The following is a 26967-nucleotide window of genomic DNA, read 5'->3' as shown; positions in this document are numbered from 1 at the left end:
CGTATGAAGCCTGCACAGTCACTGTACACCACCGGGCTCTGCGATCTGGAGCCCCAGTACTGGATTCAGAATTATGTGCTCGTTCTTAGCAGCCTGGATGACCTCCACGCTCTGTGACTGCTTTATCTTTCCTTCTGAAAAGTATTTCAAAGTCCTCCTCCATGGTGGGAAGTTGTACATCCTTAAGAATGTTTCTGACTCACTCTACTTAGCCCAAAATGGAAACCCCAGGGAAGTCCCCAAAATCCCAGAACACAGCTGTTGCCCCTTGATCCTGAGAATTCTCTTCACCTTCCAGGAAGTAAAGTTTATTTCTAACTTGAGACCCAAATTCATCAAGACCAAAAAGCAGTTAAACCTAGAGACAAAGACAACATAAGAAAAGAAATTTATAGACCAATCTCACTTATGATCCAAGATGCAAGACTCCTAAATAAAATATTAGCCAATCAAATCCTTAAGCCTATATTTAAGTATGTAATATTTTATATGTATATATAGTGGGTGTGTGTGTATGTGCATATACCATATACCATGACTGAATGTGGTTTATCCCAGGAATTCAAAGATGGTCTAACATGTGAAAGTCTGTTTATATAATTCACATTAAGAGGTTAAAGGAGAAAACCCTTATGGTCATCTCAATAGATACAAAAGGAAAAATAAATTTATGACATTCACCCATTCATGATTTAAAATTATCAAACTAGGAGCAGAGGAAGACCTCCTGATTTTTTTTATTTTTATTTATTTATTTTTTATATTTTACATCCAAGTTAGCATACAATGCAACAATGATTTCAAGAGGAGATTCCTTAATGCCCCTTACCCATTTAGCTTATCCCGCCTCCTACCACCCCTCTACTAACCGTCTGTCTGTTCACCATATTTAAGAGTCTCTTATGTTTTTTTCCCCTCCCTGTTTTTATGTTATTTTTGCTTCCCTTCCCTTATGTTCATCTGTTCTGTGTCTTAAAGTCCTCATATGAGTAAAGTCATAGGATATTTGTCTTTCTCTGATGGACTAACTTCACTTAGGATGATACCCTCTAGTTCGATCCACGTAGTTCCAAATGGCAAGACTTCCTGATTTTAATAAAGAGTGTCCACCAAAAACCTGCAGTACATCTCACACTTTAATGGTAAAACTTTAAAAGCATCCTCTTTAGAGAAAGAACTAGGATAAGGACGCCCTCTGTCATTGCTTCTATTTTAACATTGTAGTAGCACAGTAGGGAAACTAACAGAAAGGAAAAGGAAAAGGATAGAAAGGAAGAAAAGACACTGTCACTATTCCCAGACAATAGCATTACATCGAAAATCCAAGGGCCTCCACAAACAAGCTATTAAAAGACAAAAAGTCAGCAAGATTACTAAATATAGATCAATACATAAAAACCAATTGTGGAAAAAAAAAGTGTGTCAAAACATAAAGCACAACTTATAATGTAATTTTAAGATAATTATTATTACAAAAATCCCCAAACATACCCAAAGATGGACAGGTCAGCCCAAGAATCCCACATATCCACCTCCTGGCTGATATTGTTTACTCACAACCCCAGCTCCTTCCTCCCTTCCATATTATTTTGAAACAAATTTTCCAGCCTCATGTCATTTTGCCTATACACACTGAAGTATGTATCACTAAAAAACAAGAAAAGACACTTTTGGGGTGTCTGGGAAGCTCAGTCGGTTGAGCATCTGACTCGATTCTGGCTCAGGTCATGATCTCATGGTTTGTGAGTTCGAGCTTCATGTGGGGCTCTATGCTGACAGCTTGGAGCCTGCTTGGGGTTCTCTTTCTCCCTCTTTCTCTCTGCTCCTCCCCTGCTCATGCTCTCTTTCTCTCAAAATAAATAAAGACACTTAAAAAAAAAAAGACACTTTTGACACAAAAGACAACCATAATACTACTATTGCACCTAAAAATTAGGACTACTCTTTAATTTAATTAAATATTGGGTTTTTAATGGTGTAATTGTCTCCCAATCATTATAATTGTTTTAGAGTTTGTTTGCAATTGGTTGGTGTGGCCTCCAAGTCTCTTTTAATTTATAGGCTCCCCTCCATTTCTTTTCTTAACCCTCTTAACCCTTAATCAGATTCAGGTTTGGCTTTTCCTTATGGCAAGACTATTTCATGGAGGCCATTGAGCTGTTCCATCAGGAGATACAATGTTTGCTTGTCACTTCATGATGCCAGTAGCTCCAGATCTGTGCATTCATTACAGGCTGCAAAATAGTGATACTGAAATTCTATCATTCTCTCTCCACTTATTACTTGGAAAACTCTTACCAAAATAAACAAAACAACTTTTTCTCAGTTATCCACTGATACAGTTTATATAGGAAGGCAGGATAAATGTAATTTTTAAATATATATCTGTATAGAAAAAGGTATATATATCCTACAAATAAATGTAAAAAAGATATGTGAGACTTTCTTGAAGACATTACAAAATTTTGTTTCATCAAATAAAAATAAATATAATAGTCTATATAATGTTGTATGTAATGTTTATAAGTAAGAAGGTGACAGTTCCCCCTAAATTAATCTATAAATTCAATGCAATTACAATTTTTTTAAAAATCTCCAGTCAGGTTTTTGGTGGAACGTGATACGTTGATCCCAAAATTCATAAAGGCACCCAAAATAACTAATAAAATTTTGAAGAAAAACAAAGAGGCCAAATGCTAAAATATCAAAAATATTAAATATCAAAAATCACTTTAAGTCCACATGATATTGGCTTAGGGACAGACAGAAGAGATTAGAGAATCTAGAAATAAATGCACCCACATATGGAAACAATACATGGCAAAAGTATAAAGAATGAGCTATTTTTCAGTGTATAATTTTGAGATAACTGGTTATCCAATTTTTAAATCTTTATCTCACAAAATATCAGGTATATTTTTTTAAAACAAAAACATTTTTTTAAGATTTTAATTTTAAGTGATCTCTACACCCAACGTAGGTCTGGAACTCACAACCCCAAAACCAAGTCTAGTGCTCTTCTCACCTAACCAGCCATGCTTTTTGCTAAAAAAGCAAAAATTTTACACTTTTTAGAAGAAATATGGAAGAATATCTTTATGAATTTGAGAAAGGAAATTTCCTACCGAGTCAAAACATAAACCATAAAGAAAATTACTGACAAATCAGGCTATATTAAAATTTAAAGCTTTTTGACAAGACAGCAAAAACAAAGTTAAGAGACAAATCACAGGGGTGCCTGGCTGGCTCAGCTGGCAAAGCAAGCGACTCTTGATCTTGGGGTTGTAAGCTTGAGCCCCATGTTGGGTATAGAGATTACTTTTTAAAAATAATAAAATCTTTTAAAAAGAAAAAAAAGACAAATCACAGACTATAAGACAACATCTGCAGGGCATAAAACCAAAAAAATATTGATATCCAAAATGTGGCAAGAATAGAGAAGGAAAAGACAATTAGCCCAAATGAAAAATGGCTGATATGAATAGGCAATTAACAGATGAGGAAGCCTAAATAAATGGTCATGTAAAAAAGTCGACTTTGCTGCTGATTAGCAGTAATCAAACTTCAGAGTACAACAAAAAGATATCATTTCATGTATATATCAGACTAACAAAAATTTAAAAGTCTGCAAACACCTATTTTTGATGAGGATACAGAGTGAGAAATTCAGAGAATTTGGAAATATCCAATAAATTGAAGACGCATATACCCTACAACTCAACAATTTTATCCCCATGTATACCTTAGAGAAACTCTTCCATGTTATGAAAAGTGACTCACTCAATAAGGTTCATTACAGCATTGTTTGTTGTCACAAAAAAATTGAAAATAACCAAAACAACTATTGGCAACAAAATGGTTAACTAAATTATGGTATGTTTATACAATGGAATAGTGTAAATAACTTAAAGTAAATGAATGGAAACTACATGTATTATCATGAATTAGTCACAAAAAAACAAAATGTTAAGCAAAATAAATATGTTGTAAAAGTTAAGATATAATGATTTAATGCATAAAATAGTACATATGTATTTTTAGTTTTATTTACTTTGAGAGAGAGAGAGAGAGACAGCATGACTTGGGGAGGGGCAGAGAGACAAAGAGAGAGAATCCCGAGCAGGTTCCAAGCTCCCAACACAGAGCCTGATATGGGGCGCAAACCCATGAAGCTGTGAGATCCTGACCTGAACCAAAACTGGAGTCGGACTCAACTGGCTGAGCTACCCAGGCGCCCCTGCATTTAGATGTGGCAAAAATATAAACATAGGCCTGAGGACACTGTAGGAAAAGAAAAACATTTCTTTGACCCTCTTAGTGTCCCTGGCTGGGCCTAAAAAATTAAACTAACACAGAATTAAGAGGAGAAAAGCATACAAATTTATTCAACATAAATTTTATTTGACAAAGGGGCCTTCATAAGGAAATGAGGATGCAAAGAAATGGTTATGCCTGAGTGTGTTTGTTTTGTTTTTTAAAGATTTTTTAATTTTAAAGTAATCTCCATGCCCAACATGGGGCTTGAACTCACAGCCCCAATATAAGGAGCTGCATGTTCCACAGACCGAGCCAACAGGCACCCCCAGCCCGAGTGTTTTTATACGAGTTTTGATGCAGAGTGGAGAGTTATGGGAGAATGTGATAGGACTTAAAGAGAATGAGCTAAGTAAGGGTAATAAATTGGGAGACACTTAGCAAGGCCTATTTGTTTGGATTCCTCTTGAAGTTTCTCCATTTTCAGAGATAAGGATGCCTCTTTCCTCTAGATGGCACTTTGGTAGGCACCTCTCAAAAGAGGCTCTTATAACTTGCTTCAGGGCAGAATGGGGTGGTGGTCAGAGAATCCCTCCTTCACTGCCACTTTTTAAATTCCTTCAGCTTGAAATACTTAATATGTGAAGGTGCTGTATATGGGGGTGGTGTGTTCAATGGACAAATCCCAAATTTAAGAGAATAGTTACCACTGGGAGAGAGTGACAAAAATGAGATTGAATGTGATACAATGAAGCCTTGGACTGTATCTGAAATGTTTCATTTCTTTAGGAAAAAATGTGAATCATATGGCAAAATGTTAAGATTTCACAAAGCTAGGTAGTAAGGACATGGGTACTCATTTTATAGTATTTTTTCCATACTCTCCATTCTTAAAATATTTTACAGATTTTTTTAAAGCAGTTAAAATTCGTAAATTATTATTCAAATATCAAGTTATTTTACTGGGGAGGGGAAAGCTCTTTCCTATGATTCAACCTACCAGAACTTTCAATTCTCATCAATATGGTGAAATTACACTAATATAGAAACTCAACTTTTGGTCAATACAAATGCGCCCTCTGCTGGTCCCATAGTGCCCTGTCCCAGAGTTCAAAAGAGCTATGAAGAGCCATGTATGTCCTTTGAAACAGCTTTTACAGCCACGGTAAGGAATGAAACACCCACAGAATTTCTCTTATCACAGAGATACTTAAATCATCTCCAACTCTCTGTTAATATTACATATTATCCAAGACAAAATAAATTCCAAGATACCACCCCAATCAACCTTCCCAGTTTCCCCAGCCACCCTATACATGAACAATTTTGTCCCATTGCTGGTTCTGGAGGTTGATATGTGAGACAGCAGATGCCACCCTTAAAGTTTGGGAAAGGCAGAAGAAAGCCCAAGTTACAAAGGCGCTCTGGGCTGGGAAGGAGTGGGGGTGTCGTGGACAACTTTGCTGAAAAATGGATTAACTCTCATGTTAAGGAGATGATGCTGGTAGGATGACAGGTGAATTTTTTCTTTTCCAATCCTTCTTTAAAATGATAATGCCTATAAAGAAAATTGAGGAAAAATAAATAAATTCATTCAGGAATCTACTGCTCAAGGAGAAATGGGGATTGAATATTGGGGTCTTCCTTTTTTAAAGTTTTTTATTTTTTGGTGTTGTTTTATTTTGTGTTAATATCTATCTTCCCCAATAAAATTTAAGCTCCTGAGAACAGGGGGAGTTGGACAGACACACCCCAATCTATTCCTAGCACCTAACACAATTCCCAGCATATAGTAAATATTTAATAAGCATATGATAAATGAAGGAATAGATGACCATTTTCTCAAAGTGTTAAATCAGTACAAATTTTCTTTTTTTTTTAATTTTTTTTAATGTTTTATTTATTTTTGATACAGAGAGAGACAGAGCATGAGAGGGGAAGGGGCAGAGAGAGAAGGACACAGAACTGGAAGCAGGATCCAGGCTCTGAGCTAGCTGTCAGCACAGAGCCTGACTCAGGGCTCGAACCCACGAACGTGAGATCTGACCTGACCCGAAGTCAGAGGCTTAACCGACTGAGCCACCCAGGCACCCCATAAATCAGTACAAATTTTCTGGGGAACGATTTGGCAATCAACATTGTGCCTTAAAGACTGTATATCCTTTAATAATCATAGATGTGTACAAAGAGTAGGTCTTTTAATAATCAAAAGCATTCCTTTCAATGATATGTTATGCAAAGTTCTTTATAATTATAAAAAAATTGAAACAATCTGAATTTTAAAAGTTACGTGTTTGGTTGAGTTAATTATGGTACATCTGTACAATGAAGTCCTATGCTGTTTATTTAAATAATTTTAAGAATAACTATATGGAAAATTCTAATAACATACTTTAAATTTAAATTATACACATATTTTAAAAATTCTATTAGACTGAGTATATACTGATTATACATATATGCATGAAAGCATACACACCAAAATATTTGCATTAATTGTATGTGAGTAGAGTGATCATGGGAGAGGTTTTTCTGGTTCTTGCTTGTTTTTACCAAGTGCCAACACAATTTAGGCACTTTATTTGTATTAATATTTTTTCTTAAGTTTTTTGTTAAGCAGATTTATTAAGGGATAATTGACATATGACAAGTTATACTTATTTAAATTTTATGATTAGGTAAATTTTTTTAAGTATTAAATAATACTATTGGGGCGCCTGGGTGGCTCAGTTGGTTAAGCCTCCGACTTCGGCTCAGGTCAGATCTCACGTTCGTGGGTTCGAGCCCCGCGTCAGGCTCTGTGCTGACAACCACCTCAGGGCCTGGAGCCTGTTTCAGATTCTGTGTCTTCCTCTCTCTGACCTTCCCCCTCTCATGCTCTGTCTCTTCTGTATCAATAATAATAATAATAATAATAATATTTACTTTTCCCATAAAGATTTTAATGCACTCAACTTTACTTTTTCTTATGTTTTAATGATGTGTAATTATTTGGTAGGATATAAAATTATTCAGCCGGTAAATTTTCTTTCATTGAAATACCAAAAATTGCTGTGATTGGGGTGGTTTCTAGTTTTATTGAGATATAATTGACATATAGCATTGTATTAGTTTAAGATGTACAACGTGATTTGTGTGTATATTGCAAAATGATTACCACAGTAACTTCATTTAACATCCATCACCACACATAGTTACAACTGTTTTTTCTAGGTAGGTTACTAGTAAGTTTTGATATGTATATACACCCATGGAACCATCATCATAGTCAGGATAAAACATCTTTCCCAGACATTTCCTCATGCCTCCCCCAACTCCAGCTTCCCTTTTCTCTAGCCTTCCAGTGTCCCCTGCTGATATGCTTTCTGTCACTATAGATTAGTTTGCATTTTTAGAATTTTCTATAAATGAAGTCATACCATATATACCTTTTTTTGGTCTGGTTTCTTTCATTCCATGTAATTCTTATAAGATTCAATCATATTGCTGAGTGTATTAATGCTTCATTTCTACTTACTGCTAAGTAATTTGCTTTGTATGTATACACTAGTTTGTTTATCCATTCACCTGTTGATGAACATTTGGGCTGTTTCAAGTTTTTTACCAATAAAGCTGCTGTGAACATTTGTATACAAGTCCTTATATGGACATATGCTTTCATTCCTCTTTTTTTTTTTTAAGTTTACTTATTTATTTATTTAAGGAATGTCTACACCGAACATGGGGCTCAAATTCACAACCCAGAGATCAAGAGTCACATACTCTTCCAACTGAGCCAGCCAGGTGCCCCCATTCCTAGTGAGTAGGATACCTGGGAGTGTGATGGTTGGATGATATAATATACATAATATTTACTTTTTTAAGAAACCACCAAACTGAGGTACCTGGATGGCTCGAGTAGGCTAAGAGCCCGAGTCTTGATTTTTGGCTCAGGTCATGATCTCATGGCTCTTGGGACTGAGTGAGCCCCATGTCAGGCTCTGAACTCGTAGTACAGAACCTGCCTGTGATTCCCACATTATCTCTCATTCTCTGCCCCTCCCCCACTCACACTCTCTCTCAAAATAAATAAATAAACATTTAAAAAAAACCGTCAAACTACTTTCCTAAATCATTGTACCATCTTACATTCCAACCAGCAGTAAATGAGCATTCTAATTCCTTTGCCTCTCTGTCAATACTTAGTATAGTCAGTCATTTTAATCATTCTAATAATTATGTGTGGATTGTGGGTTGACCCGTCTGGCAGGTCGGTCAACGCAGGTCCTGAGGGAGGGAGTGAGAATTGGGGGGCAGGGGAACACAGAGAATGGAGGCAAGACAAGTCTCTGATCAAGCCTCTTTTTATTGAGACCACGCACATCTTATAAAGGGTAGAGGGCGGGCAGCTAACCTGAATTAATTGCTAAGAAACAAGGGCGGGACTGCAGCGTCAGCACACCGCCCGAGAGGCTAACAGGAAAGGCCTGGGAAGTAAACAAGAAGGCCTCAGCTGAAAGTGATAACGCAGCTCAGCTGTGCCGGTGACTGATGTTGCAGGTCAAAGCACGTGTCTTTTCTTCTGGCAGCTCTCCACAGTGGGTTATTTTTTCTTCTTTGTGCTTGTGTTTTCCAAATTTTATGCAATGAAATATATCTTTCATAATAAAAAAATTGTTTAAAGTAAGTGAAGTAAAAGGTAGCCTAGTCCAATATGAAGTCTTAGTCTGAGGACTCTTCTTATTCTAGAAGAGCTACCCAGGGGCACCTGGGTGGCTCAGTCGATTGAGCATCTGACCCTTGATTTAGGCTCAGGTCATGATGCCAGGGTCATGAGATTGAGCCCAGCATCATGCTCTGTGCTAAGCGTGGAGCCTGCTTAGGATTCTGGGATTCTCTCTCTTTCTCTCTCCCTCTCTCCCCATTTGCCCCTCTCCTCTGCTTGATGTATGAGTGTGTGTATGTCTCTCCCTCTTTAAAAAAAAAAAAAGCTACCCAGTTTGGTCTTGAGAGAGTCCACCACAGAGTGCTAGCTGTGTAGCCTGAGTAAGCTTTCTTTATAGGGTAACATTTGTTTTTTGTTTTTTAAATTTTAATTAAAATGTTTTAAATTGAGAGAAAATTGATATGTAGCATTATATTAGTTTCAGGTATACAACTTAATAATTTGATATTTGTATATACCATAAAGTGATCACCACAATAAGTCTAGTTATCAACAGTCATCATATAGTTACAAAAAAAATTTTTTCCTTGTGATAACTTTTAAGGTTTACTCTTTACAACTTTCAAATATGTGCTACAATATGACTGACTGTAGTCACCATGCTTTACATTACATCCCCATGACTTATTTATATTGTATATCTAACAGGTTTTTGTTAAGTTTATATTTATTTACTTTGAGAGAGACAGAGAGACAGAGAGCAAGAGTGTGTGCAAGCAGAAGGCAGAGAGAGAGGAAATGAGAGAAAATCCCAAGCAGGCTCTGCAACTGTCAGCACACAGAGCTCAATGTAGGACTTGAACCCATGAGCCATGAGATCATGACCTGAGCCTAAATCCTGATGCTCAAATGACTGAGCCACACAGGCACCCCTATATATATAAGTTTTTACTGCTTGACCCCCTTCACCTAATTTCTCTCAGCTCCCAACCTTCTTCCCCACTGGCAACCACCAATGTATTCCTTCTATCTATGAGTTTTGTTTTGTTCATTTAATTTGTTTTTTAGATTCCACATATAAATGAATTGTTTTTCTCTGACTTATTTTATTTAGCATAATACCCACAAGGCCCATCCATGTAGTTGCAAATGGCAAAATTTTCCTTTTTTTTTATGGCTGAGTGATATTCCATTGTATATATACCACATCTTTATCCATTCATCCATCAATGGACACTTAGGTCGTTTACATTTTTGGCTATTATAAATAGGGCTGCGATGAATGTAGGGTACGGGTGTATATATCTTTTTGAATTCGTGTTTTCATTTTCTTCAAATAAATACTCAGAAGTTAAATTGCTAGGTAATGTGTTGAAGAAGCTACAGCCTGTTTCCCATAGAAGCTGCACTAATTTACATTCCTACCAACAGGGCACTAGGGATCCCTTTTCTCCACATCTTTGTCAGGACTTATTTCTTATCTTTTTTGATTCTAACCATTCTAACAGGTAGGAGGTGATATCTCACTGAATAGCATTTCCCTGATAATTGGTGATGTTGAGCATCTTTTCATGTGCCTGTTAGCCATCTGTATGTTTTCTTTGGAAAATGTCTGTTTAGATTCTCTGCCTACTTTTTACTTGGATTGTTTGACTATTTTGCTATTGAGTTGTAATGTTTGGGGTTTTTTAAGCAATGTCATTTTCAATGTTATAACCACACTAGGATTTCAAGAAAAAATTTAAACACATACAAACCTCCTAATCTATTATTTTCCTTTTGTTTCCTCTTCCAGCCTTTATTCATTTATATATATATTTTATAGAGTTCTATCACAATGTTCTATAATTTACATTTTTACTTCTTTATATCATGTTTTCCATATTGCTTATCTTTTAAATCATAATTTTAAATGTCAAATTAATGCATCATAAATTGCTTCCCCAATCTCCCATGGTTGGGCTATTTCTAATTTTTCATTATTAATAACAAAGTTATAAAAACTTTGTACAAAAAGCTTGTTCTTTTGAATTATTTCTTCATGATAAATATCTAGGAGTAAGATTCCTGATCAAAGACTAGAACATTTTTCTGGTTCTTGGTACATACTATTGTATCACTTTCCCAAAGGGTCTACTAATTTTAATGTCACTTGCTTTGTGCCAGCACTGGTTTGTGCAGCATTTGCTAATTTTCTAGGTATAACTTACCTAGAAATTGCGCTAATTTGCATGTTGTTGACTACTAACCAGGTAGACATTTTCCCATGTCTGTGATTGTTGTCTGTCATCTGTGGCTGGTAAGGATGCTCTTTGTCTCCACAGACCAGGAGCTGAGAAGTATGAACCTTGACCCGCCTAGTGCTTCCCTGGCTGAGCACATCCAGAACTTTGAGTCAGATACTGTCCAAAAGATGTAAGTGTTCAAAGCTGTGATGATATGGACTGCTCTACTTTTATTTCATTTTTCTTTTTTTTTTTTTAAGTAATCTCAACGCCCAATATGGATGGCTTACACTCATGATCCTGAAATCAAGAGTTGCATGCTCTACTGACTGAGCCAGCCAGGGACCCCTCATTTTTCTTTGTTTTTAATTAATTTCATTTCTATTTTCCAAAGATTCTCAGGCTAACTGCATTCTCTAACAGCCAGAATTGTTGTCTAAGAAATGGATTCTTAGGGAGGATTATTTTGTGACATGTTTCCTACATAAACCATATTCTTTGGCAGGGTGGGTGAAGAGTGAGGTTTATGGGGTGGAAACAGCTTTCTCCATTTGTCTACATAGCTGGGATCTATAGACGTGCCTAGTAAGGTGATTTTTGTCAATTCAACTTTGGTTTCTCCTCTCAGCATTCACTCCGCTGTGGGTAAAATAAATAACACTTAAAAATACTAAAACGGATTGCTAATACGTAGTAGTGCTGCCTGTGTGCTCACTATGTCCTTCCAATGAGCTCACTAACCAGCACTACTACGTATTAGCAATCCGTTTTAGTATTTGGGAACTACAGCCCATTGTGACCTTGCATGACCATCCGTGACTTGACAACCTGACCTCACCTGCCTCTTGGTGAAAGGATGTCCTCCTGAGTCAAAAAGGATTTATGACCCCTAGGAACAAAGGAAGAAAGGCAACTGAGTGGGGAGGCAGCTATCTGAAAAAATTGAATTTTTTAACTTTTATACCTCAGTTTCTTCCACAACGGATTTAAATGGCTTACAACAACCTCATTAGCAAGAAAAAGGTGAGATAACCAAAAAGAAAAACATATTTAAGCCAGAGGAAAATACAAAAGAACACCAACACCCAACAAAAGTCATTAAAGTCATTGTGACTAAAGATCAGGCTTTCAGATTTGATACAGAGATTCCTGAATGTAAAAACAAAAGCCAACAAAAAAAAAAAGAAGAAGAAGAAGGTAACACAGTCAGGTTTGTGGTTCTCATTTGCAGCATACCTGTCCCTCAGGGGAAATAAAGATTTTCCTAGCACTAAATTCTAAAGGATATACCTTCTGTGGGTGTTTATAGAGTGACATTGAATGATTTAAAGACCCGTATGTTCACAGGAAATTCCATTTACCTCATGCAACAAATATTTCTCAAGTTTCTATAGTAAGGCCCTGTACTAGCACTGCACAGTGAATATAATATTGATTTAGCTAAAAAATAAAACGCCCAGAACCAAGCCTGGCGCACAGTAGCTGCTACTGCAGCTGTTACTGAAACCACATGGCTATTTCTTACTGACCTTTTTACCCGGAGAACATAAGTCAGTTATCCTCACGGCAGATAGTCAGTACTGCAATTCTACAAGGGATCACACAGACTTAGCACATGACCTTTTGGTGGCTAGATTTGATCAAGAATAGAATTCAGAAGGCATAAGAGAATGGATGGATAGTTGCATGTTCCTAAGACTCTTTATTATTTAATCACATTATATTTATTCATTTATTTTTCAGGAATAGAATTTAGAGATTCATCACATAAAACACCCAGTGCTCACCCCACCCAGCGTCCTCCTTGATGCCCCTCGTCCCTCCAGCCCTTCCCTCAACCCAACGCCCCACCAGCAACCCTCAGTTTGTTCTCTGTCTTTAGGAGTCTCTCATGGTTTGTCTCCCTCTCTGTTTTTAGATTATCTTCCCTTCCCTTATGTTTATATGTTTTGTATCTTAAATTCCATGTATGAGTGAAATCATATGACGTTTGTCTTTCTCTGACTTATTTTGCTTTGCATAATACACTCTAGTTCTATCCACATTATTGCAAATGGCAAAACTTCATTTTTTTGATTGCCAAGTAGTATTCCATTGTGTATATATAAACACCACACTTCTTTATCCATTCATCAGTTGATGGACATTTGGGCTCTTCCCATACTTTGGCTATTGTCAATAGTGCTGCTATAAACACTGGGTTGCATGTGCTCTTCAAATCAGCACTTTTGTATCCTTTGTATAAATACCTAGTAGTGCAATTGCTGGGTCATAAGGTAGTTCTATTTTTAATTTTTTAAGGATGGTCTGTACTGTTTTCCAGAGTGGCTGCACTAGTTTGCATTCCCACAGCAGTGCAACAGGGTTCCCCTTTCTCTGCATCCTCACCAACATCTGTTGCCTGCATTGCTAATTTTAGCCATTCTGACAGGTATAAGGTGGTATCTCATAGTGGTTTTGATTTGTATTTCCCTGATGATGAGTGATGTTGAGCAGTTTTTAATGTGACTGTTAGCCATTTGGATGTCTTTTTTGGAAGAGTGTCTGTTTATGCCTTTCTTTCTTAAAGGTCATGTGTTTTTCAGCTAAGGCTTTGATAGAAGAAATTTCAGTTAGATAACCCTATGTCATGCAATTAAAGGCATAGATATGCAACCCCAGAGAGACAAACTATTTCTTCTGCTCCCTAAATTGAGGATTTCACTGGAGAGCACCCCAAAAGTGAACACCCAAATTTCTAATCTCCCTTATTCAAGGATGTGTTGAGAAAAAGAGGGTTGACCAAGTGTGTATTTGGTCATTGTGCCACAGAAACAGGGGCTCAATGTTTGTTCACTTTTCCTCTTCCTTGTTTACTAGTTTTATGGGGTTTGTTTTGTTTTGTTTTTCAGTCCTTTTGTTTTGTTCTTTCTTAAAGTGGCAGAGATTATGATGTACATGATCTGTACAGAAGACTCTCAGGACACGAGTCCCTAGAGAGGTTGGGTCCTAAAGATACATCTCTTCTTCCGAGAGGAAGAGAAGGGAAAGCTGAACCAAGACTGTTCAACCATCAGGCACTAGCCAACATCAGTGTAAGTGTAAACACCTAGGAGCTTGGTCCAAAAACCCTGCCTGGATGTTGCTCTCATTAGGGGTACCATGGACAGTTGTATGGATTGCTTACTACACACACACACACACACACACACACACACACACACACACACACACGGGTATCTACGAAGGGAACAAAGGAGAGCTGAAATCCATTGTGTGTTAACGGCCCTATACTCCAGCATTGGGCTGCATCCTTCTGAAGGATGGGGGCTCATTTCTAATTCCTACAATGGTACGAACAGAAAACTTCAGTTTTCCTACACACACCACTCCTGACACATTGATCAATTTTCCAGCTCGAAGGACACCAGTTGGGTGTCTAATTCATTCTTTGTGTGGGGGAAGGGATGCCTGTCCTACAACTCAATTCTGACACTACCTGGAGTTAGCACAGACCCCACAGGTTAAGGGTGAGCTCAGTCCTACAAGACTGCTCCCCAACTTCAGGCACCAGTTACAAGTCCCAGGTTGTCACCTATACCTCTGACCAACAAATTATAAATAAAGGGTTCCCACAACCCCTTCTTCAGCTTTGAAAATTTGCTAGAATGGCTCAAAAAACTCAGAGAAACATTTACTTACTATAATTGATTTATTACAAAGAATTTTTTTTAAGTAATTTCTACACACAACTTGGGGCTTGAACTTACAAACCCAAGATCAAGAGTTGCACATTCCACCAACTGAACCAGGCAGATGCCTCTTACTAAGGATATTTTAAAGGATACAAATGAAAAACCAGATAAAGAGATAGACAGGGCAAGGTCCAGAAGGGTTCCAGAAACAGACGCTTCTCTCTCCATGGAGTTTGAAGTGGGCCACCCTCCTAGCATGTGGATGTGTTCACCAACCCAGAAGCCTCCCAAACTCCTTTGCCTCAGGTTTTTAGGGAGGCGTCATTACATAGGCACTGACTGATAAAAGCATTGTCAGATGATACTTAACTCAACCTCTAGCCTTTTCTCCTTCCTCTGAGGTTGAGAGTGTTGGGCTGAAAGTTCCAACCCTCTAATAACATGGTTGGTTTCCCTGGCAACTAGCAACCCACCACCTTAGATGCTTTCCAAAAGCTCATTAACACAATCTCAGGTGTGGCTGAAAGGGGTTTATTAATGACTAACAAAAGCCACTCTTTGCACATTTATGCTCCAAAAATTACAATGGTTTTAGGAATTCTCTGCCAGAGACTGGGGATGAAAACCAAATATATATTTCTTATGTCAAAATATCACAAGTAATAAGGTTCCCACTCTGCTGTCCTCTTTTTGGAGGAATCTCCATTGTTGTCCCAGACCATGGGGAAAGGTAAAGACTGACATAGCTGTGGTCATCTGCTTGAGAAACTTCCGGAAAGTTAGCAAATGATACAACACTGAATAAAGCTGGTCTGATTTAAACTAGTTAAACATTAATTGTAACAATAGCAATCTATCAAAGTTGAAAACTGCTTCACTTTGATCCAGCTCAGTAGGTCATGATTTAGCATCCAAAAAGGGTATTCTGTTCCTCTTTCCTCCTATGACAGTTTTAAATGAAAGGTTGAACCTTAGGATCTCCTCACCAGTTCCATGCTAAGTCTCGCTCTTCAGCTTCATGTGGAACCCACACAAATTCCATTCTAAGCCATTCTGGCTTGTTCAACATAATCTCCCTATGATGGGTTTCTTTTGTTTATTTGATTGTTTGTTTCCTACACATATCATGGTCCTTTTCCTTAATTTTTCACCTCTAGGAGATGGAGTTGATCAGCAAAGCCAAGAAAAAGAAAAGAACCAAGACAGACAAGTCCAAGGCACTCCAAGGGGAGAGAGAAGGGAAGGTCCACAGGAAAGCAGAGGCTGCTGTTGGTAAAGGAGTGTGCCCTTGAGAAATGACCCAGGAAAAGACATCTAATGTGGGCTGGGAGGTGTCACAGAGAATTATTATGAATCTAATGAGACAAACTACATATTTTGAGTCTTTTTGACTACCTCAGCCAAGATGGTGTTGCAGCCTTACTTCCTGTCAGTATCTTAGAAGATAGAGGAGAAGAGAGAGGAAACCAGGGTTGCCTGGAGGCCTGTGATCAGGAGAGGAATAATAATAGCACCTACTTACTGAATACCCACTGTATTAAGAGCCCTGTATATATTACATCATGAAATCCCTAAAATGTCTCCATAAAGTAAGCACTATTATTATATCATGTAGTGGTTGAGGCTTGACAGAGATTGAGTGGCTTGAATAACACCAAACAGACCAAACAGTAAAGCAGTGGATCCAAATACATGCTATTACCACGGCCTCGATGAACTAATAACTGTACCATAATTTGAAAATTGGGCAGTGAAAGCTTTGGGAAGGGGAAGGATAAAACAAGCTCTGAATTATTACCCCAGTTACCATTTTTCTTCTTGGTTCACTGTCTTGCACCTTACAAGGAACTTAGATTCTCATGCTTCTGAAAACTTTCTTTAGCCTAAAACTTACACCTATTCTTTCCTGGCCACATGATTCAGAAGACAAATCAAAGGTTGTCAGAAAGGATGGCATTGGATCATATCCTGGGCTCAATCTATTTTTGAGATTTGCTTTTTAAAGTCTTGCTGAGTTTACATAGTTGTAGCCCATATCTTGGGTTGCATTGGCAGGACTGGGAAAAGGAAATACTTGTGGTCCCCAGAGATGAATTGAGAAAGAGTTCTTAGAGTGTGGAAGGCTTAAACTTTGCCAGGCTACAAAGCTGCAGCCCCAAGCCAGACTCTTGAGACAGGACTTTCCACCTGTGCCTGTAGTTTCCCCTCTGGAGAGTCTTGCCTAGAACATTTTTAGTAGCAAGACTATTGAATTACAGTTGATCCACATAGGATAAGGCAGTTTCTCAAAGGGTGATCTGTGGACTATCCTTTTCAAAACATTTGGAGTGCTTGTGAAAATCCAAATTCCTACAGAATCAGACTCTAGGAGTGGGGCTCAAGAATCTGTTTCCGGGTGATTCCATTGCACACTGAAGTTTAAAAGCTACTGAAAAGGATGCAGAGATCACATTTACTTAGCTACACTTCTGTCTCCCCAATTATTCTCCTCCAGGAAAGTCAAAGGAATCAAAGACTGAAAAGAAATCAAGGCTAATTCCCAAAGAAAAGAAACCAAGAACCAATAGGAAAAGGATACAGAAAAAAAGCAATCTGGAAATAGCAGAACTGAATGAGCCTGATGTCATTAACTCTAAGGAAACAGAAGACACTTCAGATAGAGGTTTCTCTCCTTCAGGTTCTCTTGTAGAGGACCCTTGGCTTTTCTCCAAGTATGACGCTCCAGAGAGCCAAGTGTCCATAGATGGAAGATCTTCACCTACACAGACTACACCTGTCACTAGAAACATGGAATCTAAAGAAGAAAGAAGCTATGATGACCCTTCCAAGGTGAGGTCCAATAGTCTCACCTTGGCCAGAGAGATTTCTGTTCTTAGTCGTACAACAGCAGAAGTGGGAAAAATGGCCCCGAATTATACTGCAGTTATTGAAACAGCAGCACTACATAATGGTTTTATTTGTTCTACTTTGGCACCTTCTGACCCTTTAAGAAGCCAGAGCTGACCAAAGACACAGTTTGGCAAAGACCCTCTGAACTGATGCATTCTGCGAGGCCCCCAAACTGCCACAGCATATACTCATCTCTTAAAGAGCAGGAAGTTGGCACAGGCCTCACAGTTACAGGAAAAGGTGGATCGAGGCCATCAGAGCCAAGCACACACATATCCCTGACTTGGCCTGGAACTAAACCTTTGCCTGTCTCCCAAAGGCTATAGAAATACCGTTTTTCCTAATCTGCTTTTCTGTAGCACACAGCTGTGCCACAGGCAGCTTATACACACATACCTATCTGCCTTTACAAGGTGCTTTGGCATATAGAAGTAATTTTGTTCCAGGAGCCTTGATTTTAATGTCAGGTACTTAAGAGAAAAACTGAGTCAGTGTAAGGAAAATTACCCTTGAAAATCCCTGAAATGAATAAAAAATAATACCATATAGATACATCTCTCAGTAAGACCAATATGACCAAGTTTTCCTCTGCTGTTGGGATAAATCACAATTTTTCCCACTGAGATGAAGGTGGCAAACTGCATTTAGAGGTCTTGTTGTAGGGGGAAAAGAGTATCTTTAATTACAATTATACCCACAGCTAAACTGCTATGGTTGAACTCATATAAATTACATGTGTGTGTGGTACAACTCTGCCTAATCTCCTCCACATTTGTGAGCCAGATGTGATTATCCCCATTTCAGAGACCTAGAAACTGACGTTTGGAAGAACGTGTTCATTGCCAGATGTCACAACGCCATGGGTAGAACCAAGACTTAAACCCATGTCCTTTGACTCTAAATTCAGGGCTCTTGTCAGGTTTTACATTATTATGTTTTTCTTTATTTTATAACCTATGGTCTTCTAAAAAGGATTTCAGGAAGATCTTTACTTTATAGTTCCCAATCTGCCCAGGTGCCTAGAATATGGAATTCTGCTCTACACCACAGATGAAAATTTTAAGCTGAGCCTGCTAGAGAATCAGAATTTCTTAACTTTATCATTAATCTATAATACTGGGCTGCCTCTGCACAGGCTAAAAAACCAGGAAGTTTCACCCCAAGATACACAGAGCTCCCATGGAAGAGTTGAATTCAAAGTTGCCCTTGTGGGCTTATTTCTGACTGTGGTGGGGGCAATAGGGAGCAAAGAAAGCTAAGACACTCTGCACATAAGCTGAGAGAACCTTTCATTGAAAAAGTGGGTTTGCATGGGATTAAATGTGAGTCTAACATGTTTCTATCGAAGACTGCCCCTGGTAAAATAGCCTTTATCTGGAACTTGTGGGTCCCAGGCCTGACTTCACTAGGATCACCTGAGAAGCTTTTTAACATTCCAAGGCCTCCCACCTAGGTATTCTCATTGAATTGGTCTGGGTGTGGCCTTGGCCTCAAGGAATCTTTAAAGGCTTCTTAAGTGACTGTAAAGAGCAGCTAGGGTTGAAAACTCCAGACAAACAATGTGCCAGACATTATTTTGGCACTTTTTGCTATTTCAGTTAATCTCACTAACAGCCCCAAGAGGAAGACAATGTCAGGGAAACTAAGTCGTGACCTCCAAATCGTGAGGCAAGTAAGAAACTTGGACCCAAGCCAGTCAGACTCCAGAGCCCAAACCCAGCCAGAGGCTGTGGTCCGTGTGGAAACACTCAATGATTCTATCTCTGACTAGAACAATGTACCCAGTGGGGTGGAGGAGGGCTCACCCCCTGAGACAGGCTCTTCCTTTCATTAAGAGCGCTCTGGTTCCTTAGGCCCTCCTCGCCAAGAAGGAACGAGAAGCAGCTTCCCGGGACAGGCTGAGAGCAGAGAGGGCTGAGATGAGACGCTCGGAGGTGGAGCGGAAGAGAAGGGAGCAGGAAGAGCAGAGACGGCTCTTGCAGGAGCAGCTCGAGAGGGCAGAGAAGCTGAAAGAGGAGCTGGAGCTGGAGCAGCGCGCCCGCGCGGAGGAGATCCGGTGCGTGGAGCAGCTGCAGGCTGCGGCCGTTTCGGGAAAACAGCAGGAAGAGGCTGGGATTGACCTCCACCAGGGACAGAGTTGGTTCTGAGGCTCATGCCCAATAGTAAAATAGCACATCTCGTTTTCCTGTGTCCTCGGTTATCCTAGGAATAACCTGGACCAAAGATCAGGTGTAGTGTCCTGACCATTAGGGTCTTACCGGGAGGGCTTTGTGACTCAGCCCAGCAAATGTTTGTTGAGCCCCTACGACTGTCTAGATTCTCTCATAGGCTTTGACTTGCCCAATTTAATCTTCTGTGAGGCTGGAGTTTCAAGATCCATCTTGTAAGAAAGGAAAATGAAGCTCTGGGAACTTAAGGCCCCTACCCCAGGGCACAAGGCTGTCTGGTGAAACTTCAGGCTTCTGGTTCCGGGCTGGTTGTTCTCTTGCTTCTGCTCTTTACTCAGGCTTCCCTTGGAAATCCCACTGTCCTCTGAATGGGATGCTCCGTGTGGCCTGTACTGCAGGGCCTCCACCAGGGGCACTGCCTGCCTGCTAGTCTCACAAGAATGCCACCACTGAGTTTTCCTGAATATCTTTTGGGTTTTCTCAGCCTGAGGAAACAGAGACTCGAAGAAGAACAGCAGCGGCGGGAGGAGGAGGAGAGGAAGCAGCAGCTTCAGTTGCAAGTGGCCCAGGAGAGACTCCGGCAGCAACAGAATGAGTTCCGGAGGAAACTGCAAGAACTGCAGAGAAAAAAACTGCAGGAGGAAGCCAAGAAGGCTGGTAAGGGGCGGTCTGGAGCAATCTGTATCTCCTGTCTATCTGGGGCAGAAATATTTTTATTCCACTGTGGGTGTTCACTTGAATCTTCCCAGAGTTATTCCTATCCTAGACCTAGCATATGAAGCACTCTAAATGTATAGCTATTTTTTTTATATGTGACTACAGTGAGTTGAGCTAGAAGATCAAAATAAGACAGACTCACTTGTGGAAATGACTCAGGTCCCACTCCCAATTCAGTCATCCCCCAAACTGGGATCCTGCCCCTCCCATTGCCCTTTTAGCACTGCTCAGGAGCTGCCTGAATTGGAGACACAGCCCTGCCCCTTGCTCTTTCCCTAGCAGATGGAAACAAAACATCTGTGTAGCTTCAAGGCAGCCTTTCAGGTGCTTCTATGTCGAATCTCTACAGCCTCACTTCTGAGGAAGTGGAAGGGACCTCAGCAGATGACACTCCTTAGGCTGGTCAGTGCAGCTGAGTAAGCACCAAGTTTCTCCAGACCCTGATCTGCCGCTCTCCCCAACAATCTGTATACTGCTGTGAGCACTGCAGGCTCTGGAAAATTCTCCCTTAAGGTTTTGTACTAATTGCATAGTGTAGGTGCTTGATAAAGGACTCTTAAATTTGTAATTTAACCCCAACATGATCCCCACAGCGGATCTGGCAGCCTGCTGGCAGGTAAGCAGCACAGTATCTCATGGGGGATCCCTGGGAATTACAGACTTGAGAGGTCAGAGAACTGTTTTCTCCAGTAATGCTGGAGCCCTGCTGAGCCTACCCCCCTTTTCTATTCTGCAGAGGCTGAGAAGCAAAGGCAGAGGGAATTGGAAATGCAGTTAGCAGAAGAACAAAGACGCCTGATGGAAATGGCTGAAGAAGAAAGGCTAGAGTACCAGCGACTGAAACAGGAAGCCGAAGAGAAGGCTCGGCAGGAAGCGGAGGAGAAAAGGCAAAGGGAAGAGGAAGCAGTGAGGCTGGCCCTGGAGGAAGCCATGAAACAGGCACAGGAACAAGCCAGGTAGGGGATATTTGGGCAACAGTTGCCGTGGGGGATTGTTTCAAGGGCTTGATTCCCTGGTGCTAGTACTACACTTGCACTGCCTTTGGACAAGTGAAGTTCTCCCGCTTCCCATATGCATGGTTTGGAAGAACTAAAAAACACTCTTTAACTGCAAATGTCATAGAATTGCTTCATGGCTTATAGAACTTGTATTGAAGCTGAGGGTTTAGATTTCATCTATCTCATCCCTCTGGTTTACAGATGAGAAAAGTGAGTCCCGAAAAAGGGAAGGATCTTGATCAAGGCCAAATAGTGTTAGGGGCAGTATGAGGACCACATCTAAGACCCCCTGATTCTGAACCACAGCCCTTCTCGTATTTTTGGTTACCTATTACATACCAAACACTCTTCTGGACTCTGGGAATTCAGGAGTAAGCAAGACAGATGTCTCTTCTCCCATGGCATTTATATTCTAGTGCTGGGGGCAGGGAGACAAATAAATAAAGATTGTAATTTTTTTTTTTTTTTGAGAGACAGAGTGCAAGTAAGGGAGGGCAGAGAAAGAGAAACACAGAATCTGAAGCGGGCTCCAGGCTCCGAGCTGTCAGCACAGAGCCTGATGCAGGCTGTTTCTCACAAACCATGAGATCATGACCTGAGCTAAAGTCAGATGCCTAACCAACTGAGCTACCCAGGTACCCCAAGAAAGATTTTTCTAAACCGGCAACAGATGTTATACAGAAAACATTTTAAACATGTGATAGGATTGCAGGAGGCTCAGTTGAGATTGGTCAGCCAGGGCAACACTTCTCAGAAAAAGTGGATATAAGGTGAAACCTGAATGAGGAGTTAGCCACATAAACACCTGGGAGAAAAATATTCTAGCAGGTAAACAGCAAGTGCAAAGGTTCAAAGGAAGGAGACTGACATGTTGGAAAAATAAAAGAAAGTATGGCTGGAATTAAGTGAACAAGGCACAAAGAATACTTCCAGATGACGTCACAGAAGTAAGCTCAGACCAGATCTCATGAGAGTCTTGTTAGGAGAAAATAGCACAGAATTAGTTATCAAGGGCCAATGAGATTTTTTACCTTTTTCTTTTACAATAGTAATGATCATTTCAACATCTCTGATAATAGAACTTCTTGAGTAATGTGGTTTCAACTAGTTTTTAAAGAAATAACTTTATTTTTAATGTTTATTTATTTTGAGAAAGAGAGAGGGCATGTGCACAAGGGAGGAAAGGGCAGAAAGAGAAGGAAAAAGAGAGAACCCCAAGCAGGCTCTGCACTGTCAGCAAAGAGCCCAACACAGGGCTTGATCTCATGAACTGTGAAATCATGACCTGAGCCGAAATCAAGAGTTGGACGCTTAACCAACTGAACCACCCACACGCCCCTCAACTGACTCTTTAAAACCAAATCCTTTATAGTTGCTTTCTCATGTATTTCAACTCCTTAGTGAAAGCAACAAATGGACATCTCCTTTAGAGCCATAAAAATTGAAGGGCAAAGAAGCACAACACAGAAAAACATGTGAGTCCAATCTTGACTGTAAACAGTTTACCCCTGACCCGTCCGGCTGGTCGTCAACGCAGGTCCTGAGGAAGGGAGTGAGAATTGGGGGGCAGGGGGACACAGAATGGAGGCAAGACAAAGTCTCTGATCAAGCCTCATTTATTGAGACACCACGCACGTCTTATAAAGGGTAGAAGGCGGGCAGCTGATGTAACTCAGTTGCTAAGACACAAGGGCGAGGATAAGGCTGAGGATAAGGGGGCAAAACAGAAACTGCAGCGTCAGCACGCCACCCGAGAGGCTAACACGAAGGGCCTAGGAAATAAACAAGAAGGCCCCAGCTGGAAGTGATAATGCAGCTCTGCTGTGCGGGTGGCTGATCTTGCAGGTCGAGGCTCGTGTCTTTTCTTCTGGCAGCTCTTCTGGCAGCTCCCCACATATCCCCTGAAATGTATTTTCTACAACTTGAGGTGAGTGTAAACTCTTTAAGGGACCAAAAAAAGAAGGCAGCAAGAACAATTCTATTTCAAGGTTTTCCACCTAACCTTGAGTTGTTCCTCTCCTGGACTTTACTCAGATGTTTTGTTGTTGTTTTCTAGCTATTATGTGAATTACAAGGCAGATCGTTAGAGAAGTCTTGATTTAATTTCAAAATTATGTATTCCGTGTATTACAGCAGCAGGACTGGGTTCTTAACTATTGAGACCAAAAGCAAGTTAAGCAGTTTTGTTAAGTCTAGTCCTAGTAGCAGAAAGCAGAAAACTGACTAAAGGAGTGTGTGAGGTGTAGAGTCTCATTCCACCAAACGTTAGAACTTGATCCCAGCTGGCTTTACTTCATCTTCACTTGTGTGACTTTGGCCCAGGTACTTTAACTTCTGTAGTCTGTTTCATCCCTAAAGCAAAACAGCCCCTTCCAACAAGACAAGTTTAAGAACAGTGAGTTTGGCCTTTCCTTTTACTTTTCCAGTAGGCGGCTATGAAACTTGAAGCCTCACGTGTAAAGTTAGTAAATGAATAGAGTATAATCTTCCACTAAAATGCAAGATCAGTAGCCCCAAATCTAACTGATGGTTGCTCAAATCCAAAGTTCTTCTACTAGCTTACAGGGCCTGTTTCTAAGATGCTGAATCATACTGGGATTGTGGGTGGGTTGTCTCCTTAGGGAAAGAGCTGCTTTGAAGAAACATCTTCAGTTCCACCAAGAACTCTCTAAGGAAGCCAGTGGCCTGCAGTGGACACAGAACATTTCCAGATCATGGGTGTACTCTTACTTCCAGTTCCTACAAATACCCAAACCTTAAGGCAAGAAGAAACTTTAAAAGTAAGTTGGGAGGTGGTGACAGAAAAAGAGAAATTTCTATAATGAAGTTGCAGTTCATCTGGTTCACCTCAACCCACACCTAACTTCAATCTAGGACCTCCATTTCCACCAGCCTTCCCCACCATACATACCTAAAGTCTTCACTCACCTAAATCCTTCATGTTCTCTAGAACCACATAAATCCAGCTTTGGTACCTAAAACTAACCAATAATTTCATTTGTTTGAATTTCAGCCAGCAAATTCAGTATAGTTTCAATTAGTAAGACACTAACATCATTTTAGGATAGTCAAAGTATTTCATTTCACAATGTGTCTGAATTGATAAAATGGAAATTCCATAGTGCAAATAATTCTGAATAAGCTAGGAGTTAATTCATATATACATAGATTTTTATAAGGCAAAACCATATCCATTTTAGCCTAAGCATCTAATATTTAATGTCTTTTGAAAACAAGGTAAGCATTTGATAACTGCTCATTTGAGTAAAATTAGCTATTTTGAGAGGGTATTCACTTCCTCCAAGTATAGATTCTAGTAGTGGCTTATAAGTAGCCACATGTAACTATTTAAATGTTAAGTTAAAACATTCAATTCTCCAGTCACAATAGCCACATTTCAAGTGCTCAGTAGCCACACTATTAAGGAGTAGACTTAATTTTTAACAACTCTTTTAATATCAATAAGTATTTTAGTAAGTATCTCAGAGAATTATCATCAAAAGGGATGAAAGATCTTTACAAGATCTATAAAAGGATGTTAGAGCAAGCAATATCTGAACCGGAATTTCCCCACAAATTTCCTTTGGCACTATTCTGTATCTCACTGTCTGCAGCTGAAAAACAGTATTTGCAGAGGATTCCCTCAAATGTCTCACCAATGCTTGGAAAGTATTTGCTCTCTACACGAACTGTACCTCTACAATCCAAATGTCATGTTTAATTTCAAATCTGCATTGCTGTTATGGGGCTTGCTGAGATTTGATGCTTACTTTTACTCCCTGATTTATGTAAAAAAGAAATAAAATGGCCAAAACACTATAATCATAGTAATTTTAAGTATGTCACAAAATTTCTCAAAATTGTCCATCCTACTCACACATTCATTCATTCATTCATTCATTCAGTAATACTTAAGCACATGAGAAAGGACCATATCAAATAATACAAGAATAGAAGAAAGAACACTCAAGGAAAACATCCTTGTGGGGGAAATTCCCATTACTGACTTTATTTTTCTACCTTCTTTTACAAGTTTAGGATGTTGCAGTCAAGCACCAGGTAGAGCAGCTACACTAAATGTTATTCCAGGTCCCTTCCAAATCTGATATTCTATTAAACTGTTGCTATGAAGTCCTATTTTATCAGCACTACTACACCAGATAAGCACATTTTAGTAAGTTAACCATAGCAGGATGCAATGCATTTTAGAAGAATCTGATAAACTAAAAATAAGATTATTTCCCCAGTACCTAGGCTCCACCACCTAAATGCTGAGAACCTTCAGAGATGCAAACAAAATTAAGACACGAAACGATACACTTACACATTCTGGATAGCTCAAATAGCCTTATCAAGTTTGTTACTCATGACTGACAGAAATATGCAATTCAATGAGGATTTTCCAGAAATGGGCCTAATTCCTAGTCACTAATTAAATGCCAGGTTGACACTCTAAAGGCTCTATTTTACCTAGTCTATATATGTATAACAGAAGTAATTTTTCAGTTAGGGTCAGACAGGAATTTTAAGGCAAGCCAATTATTTTTCAACAGGTGAGTAGGGTTATTTAAACTGTAACAATTTATAAAATGTATTAAAGACAGGATTTACCTGCTTTTCTAAAGTACTCAGATGACATTCTATCTAGGATAACATGAAATTAGATTATGTATATGCATACATATACTGAATTCTGTGATTCGTTAGTTAAAAGGTTAAGCTCTCTAATAGCAACTAATTTGGTACTTTTACAGAGTTTAAATATTTAAGATCTATAAAGAAATAAGAGGAAAAGACAAACAAACTATACCAAACTGTAAGCAGAGAACATTTTGTAAATTGTTAAAGGGAAAACTTAAAATTATCACTTTAAATCAATTAGGAATTTTTGGCATGCCCATTTAACATGATTGGGTAATTATATCATATATATGCACCATATAAGAATATCAAGTTAAAAAAAAAAAACAGAACACGGAGTATTTAAGAAGGTAGGTGTGGCCTTAATTAAATCCTTGATTCAAAGGCACTTCAGTAACTTTCAGTGCTTCAAAGTCATGGTCGTCACTGTATAGTACTGAAAATTTATTTGTACCATGTACAAACAAGTTTCCAGTATTATGCAAAAAAGATCTTATGTTTTAGGCATTTTTCTTTTTTCTTTCTATACAATTAAAAATAAAATAAACATTAGTACGGTTTTTACAAATATTTTGTTTATTTTAATGAAGCTGGTACAGACAATGTCCATTTAAAACCCATATCCCAGGCCAAAAAGTACAAATAAAACCAAAAAGAGCAGTGTTCTGTTGAATACACTTCTGCATGAATAACTTTATTAACTGCTAATGAAAATTAGAACTTTTCTGGGATCTTCTACAAGACTTTTATCTTAAA

The 26967-nt window shown here is 39.1% G+C and overlaps 1 protein-coding gene across 1 annotated transcript in view; it reads left to right on the top strand.

The window, feature by feature from the left end:
• KIAA2012 (KIAA2012 ortholog) overlaps nt 1-25392 on the top strand; it is a 104802-nt gene extending 79410 nt beyond the window's left edge. Inside the window, exons 16-23 of the mRNA XM_029934049.1 lie at nt 11224-11314; nt 14042-14198; nt 15956-16070; nt 17293-17627; nt 19541-19743; nt 20340-20512; nt 21309-21528; nt 24192-25392. Coding sequence (XP_029789909.1) covers nt 11224-11314; nt 14042-14198; nt 15956-16070; nt 17293-17627; nt 19541-19743; nt 20340-20512; nt 21309-21528; nt 24192-24330 — 1433 coding nt within the window. The 3' untranslated portion in view covers nt 24331-25392. The remainder of the gene's footprint in view (nt 1-11223; nt 11315-14041; nt 14199-15955; nt 16071-17292; nt 17628-19540; nt 19744-20339; nt 20513-21308; nt 21529-24191) is intronic.
• Nucleotides 25393-26967: the final 1575 nt, after the last annotated feature.

This window comes from Suricata suricatta, chromosome 3 (assembly GCF_006229205.1).
Source record: "Suricata suricatta isolate VVHF042 chromosome 3, meerkat_22Aug2017_6uvM2_HiC, whole genome shotgun sequence".
Lineage (NCBI taxonomy): Eukaryota > Metazoa > Chordata > Mammalia > Carnivora > Herpestidae > Suricata > Suricata suricatta.
Note: the sequence above shows the minus strand (reverse complement) of the source record. Positions and strands in the feature narration are given on the sequence as shown.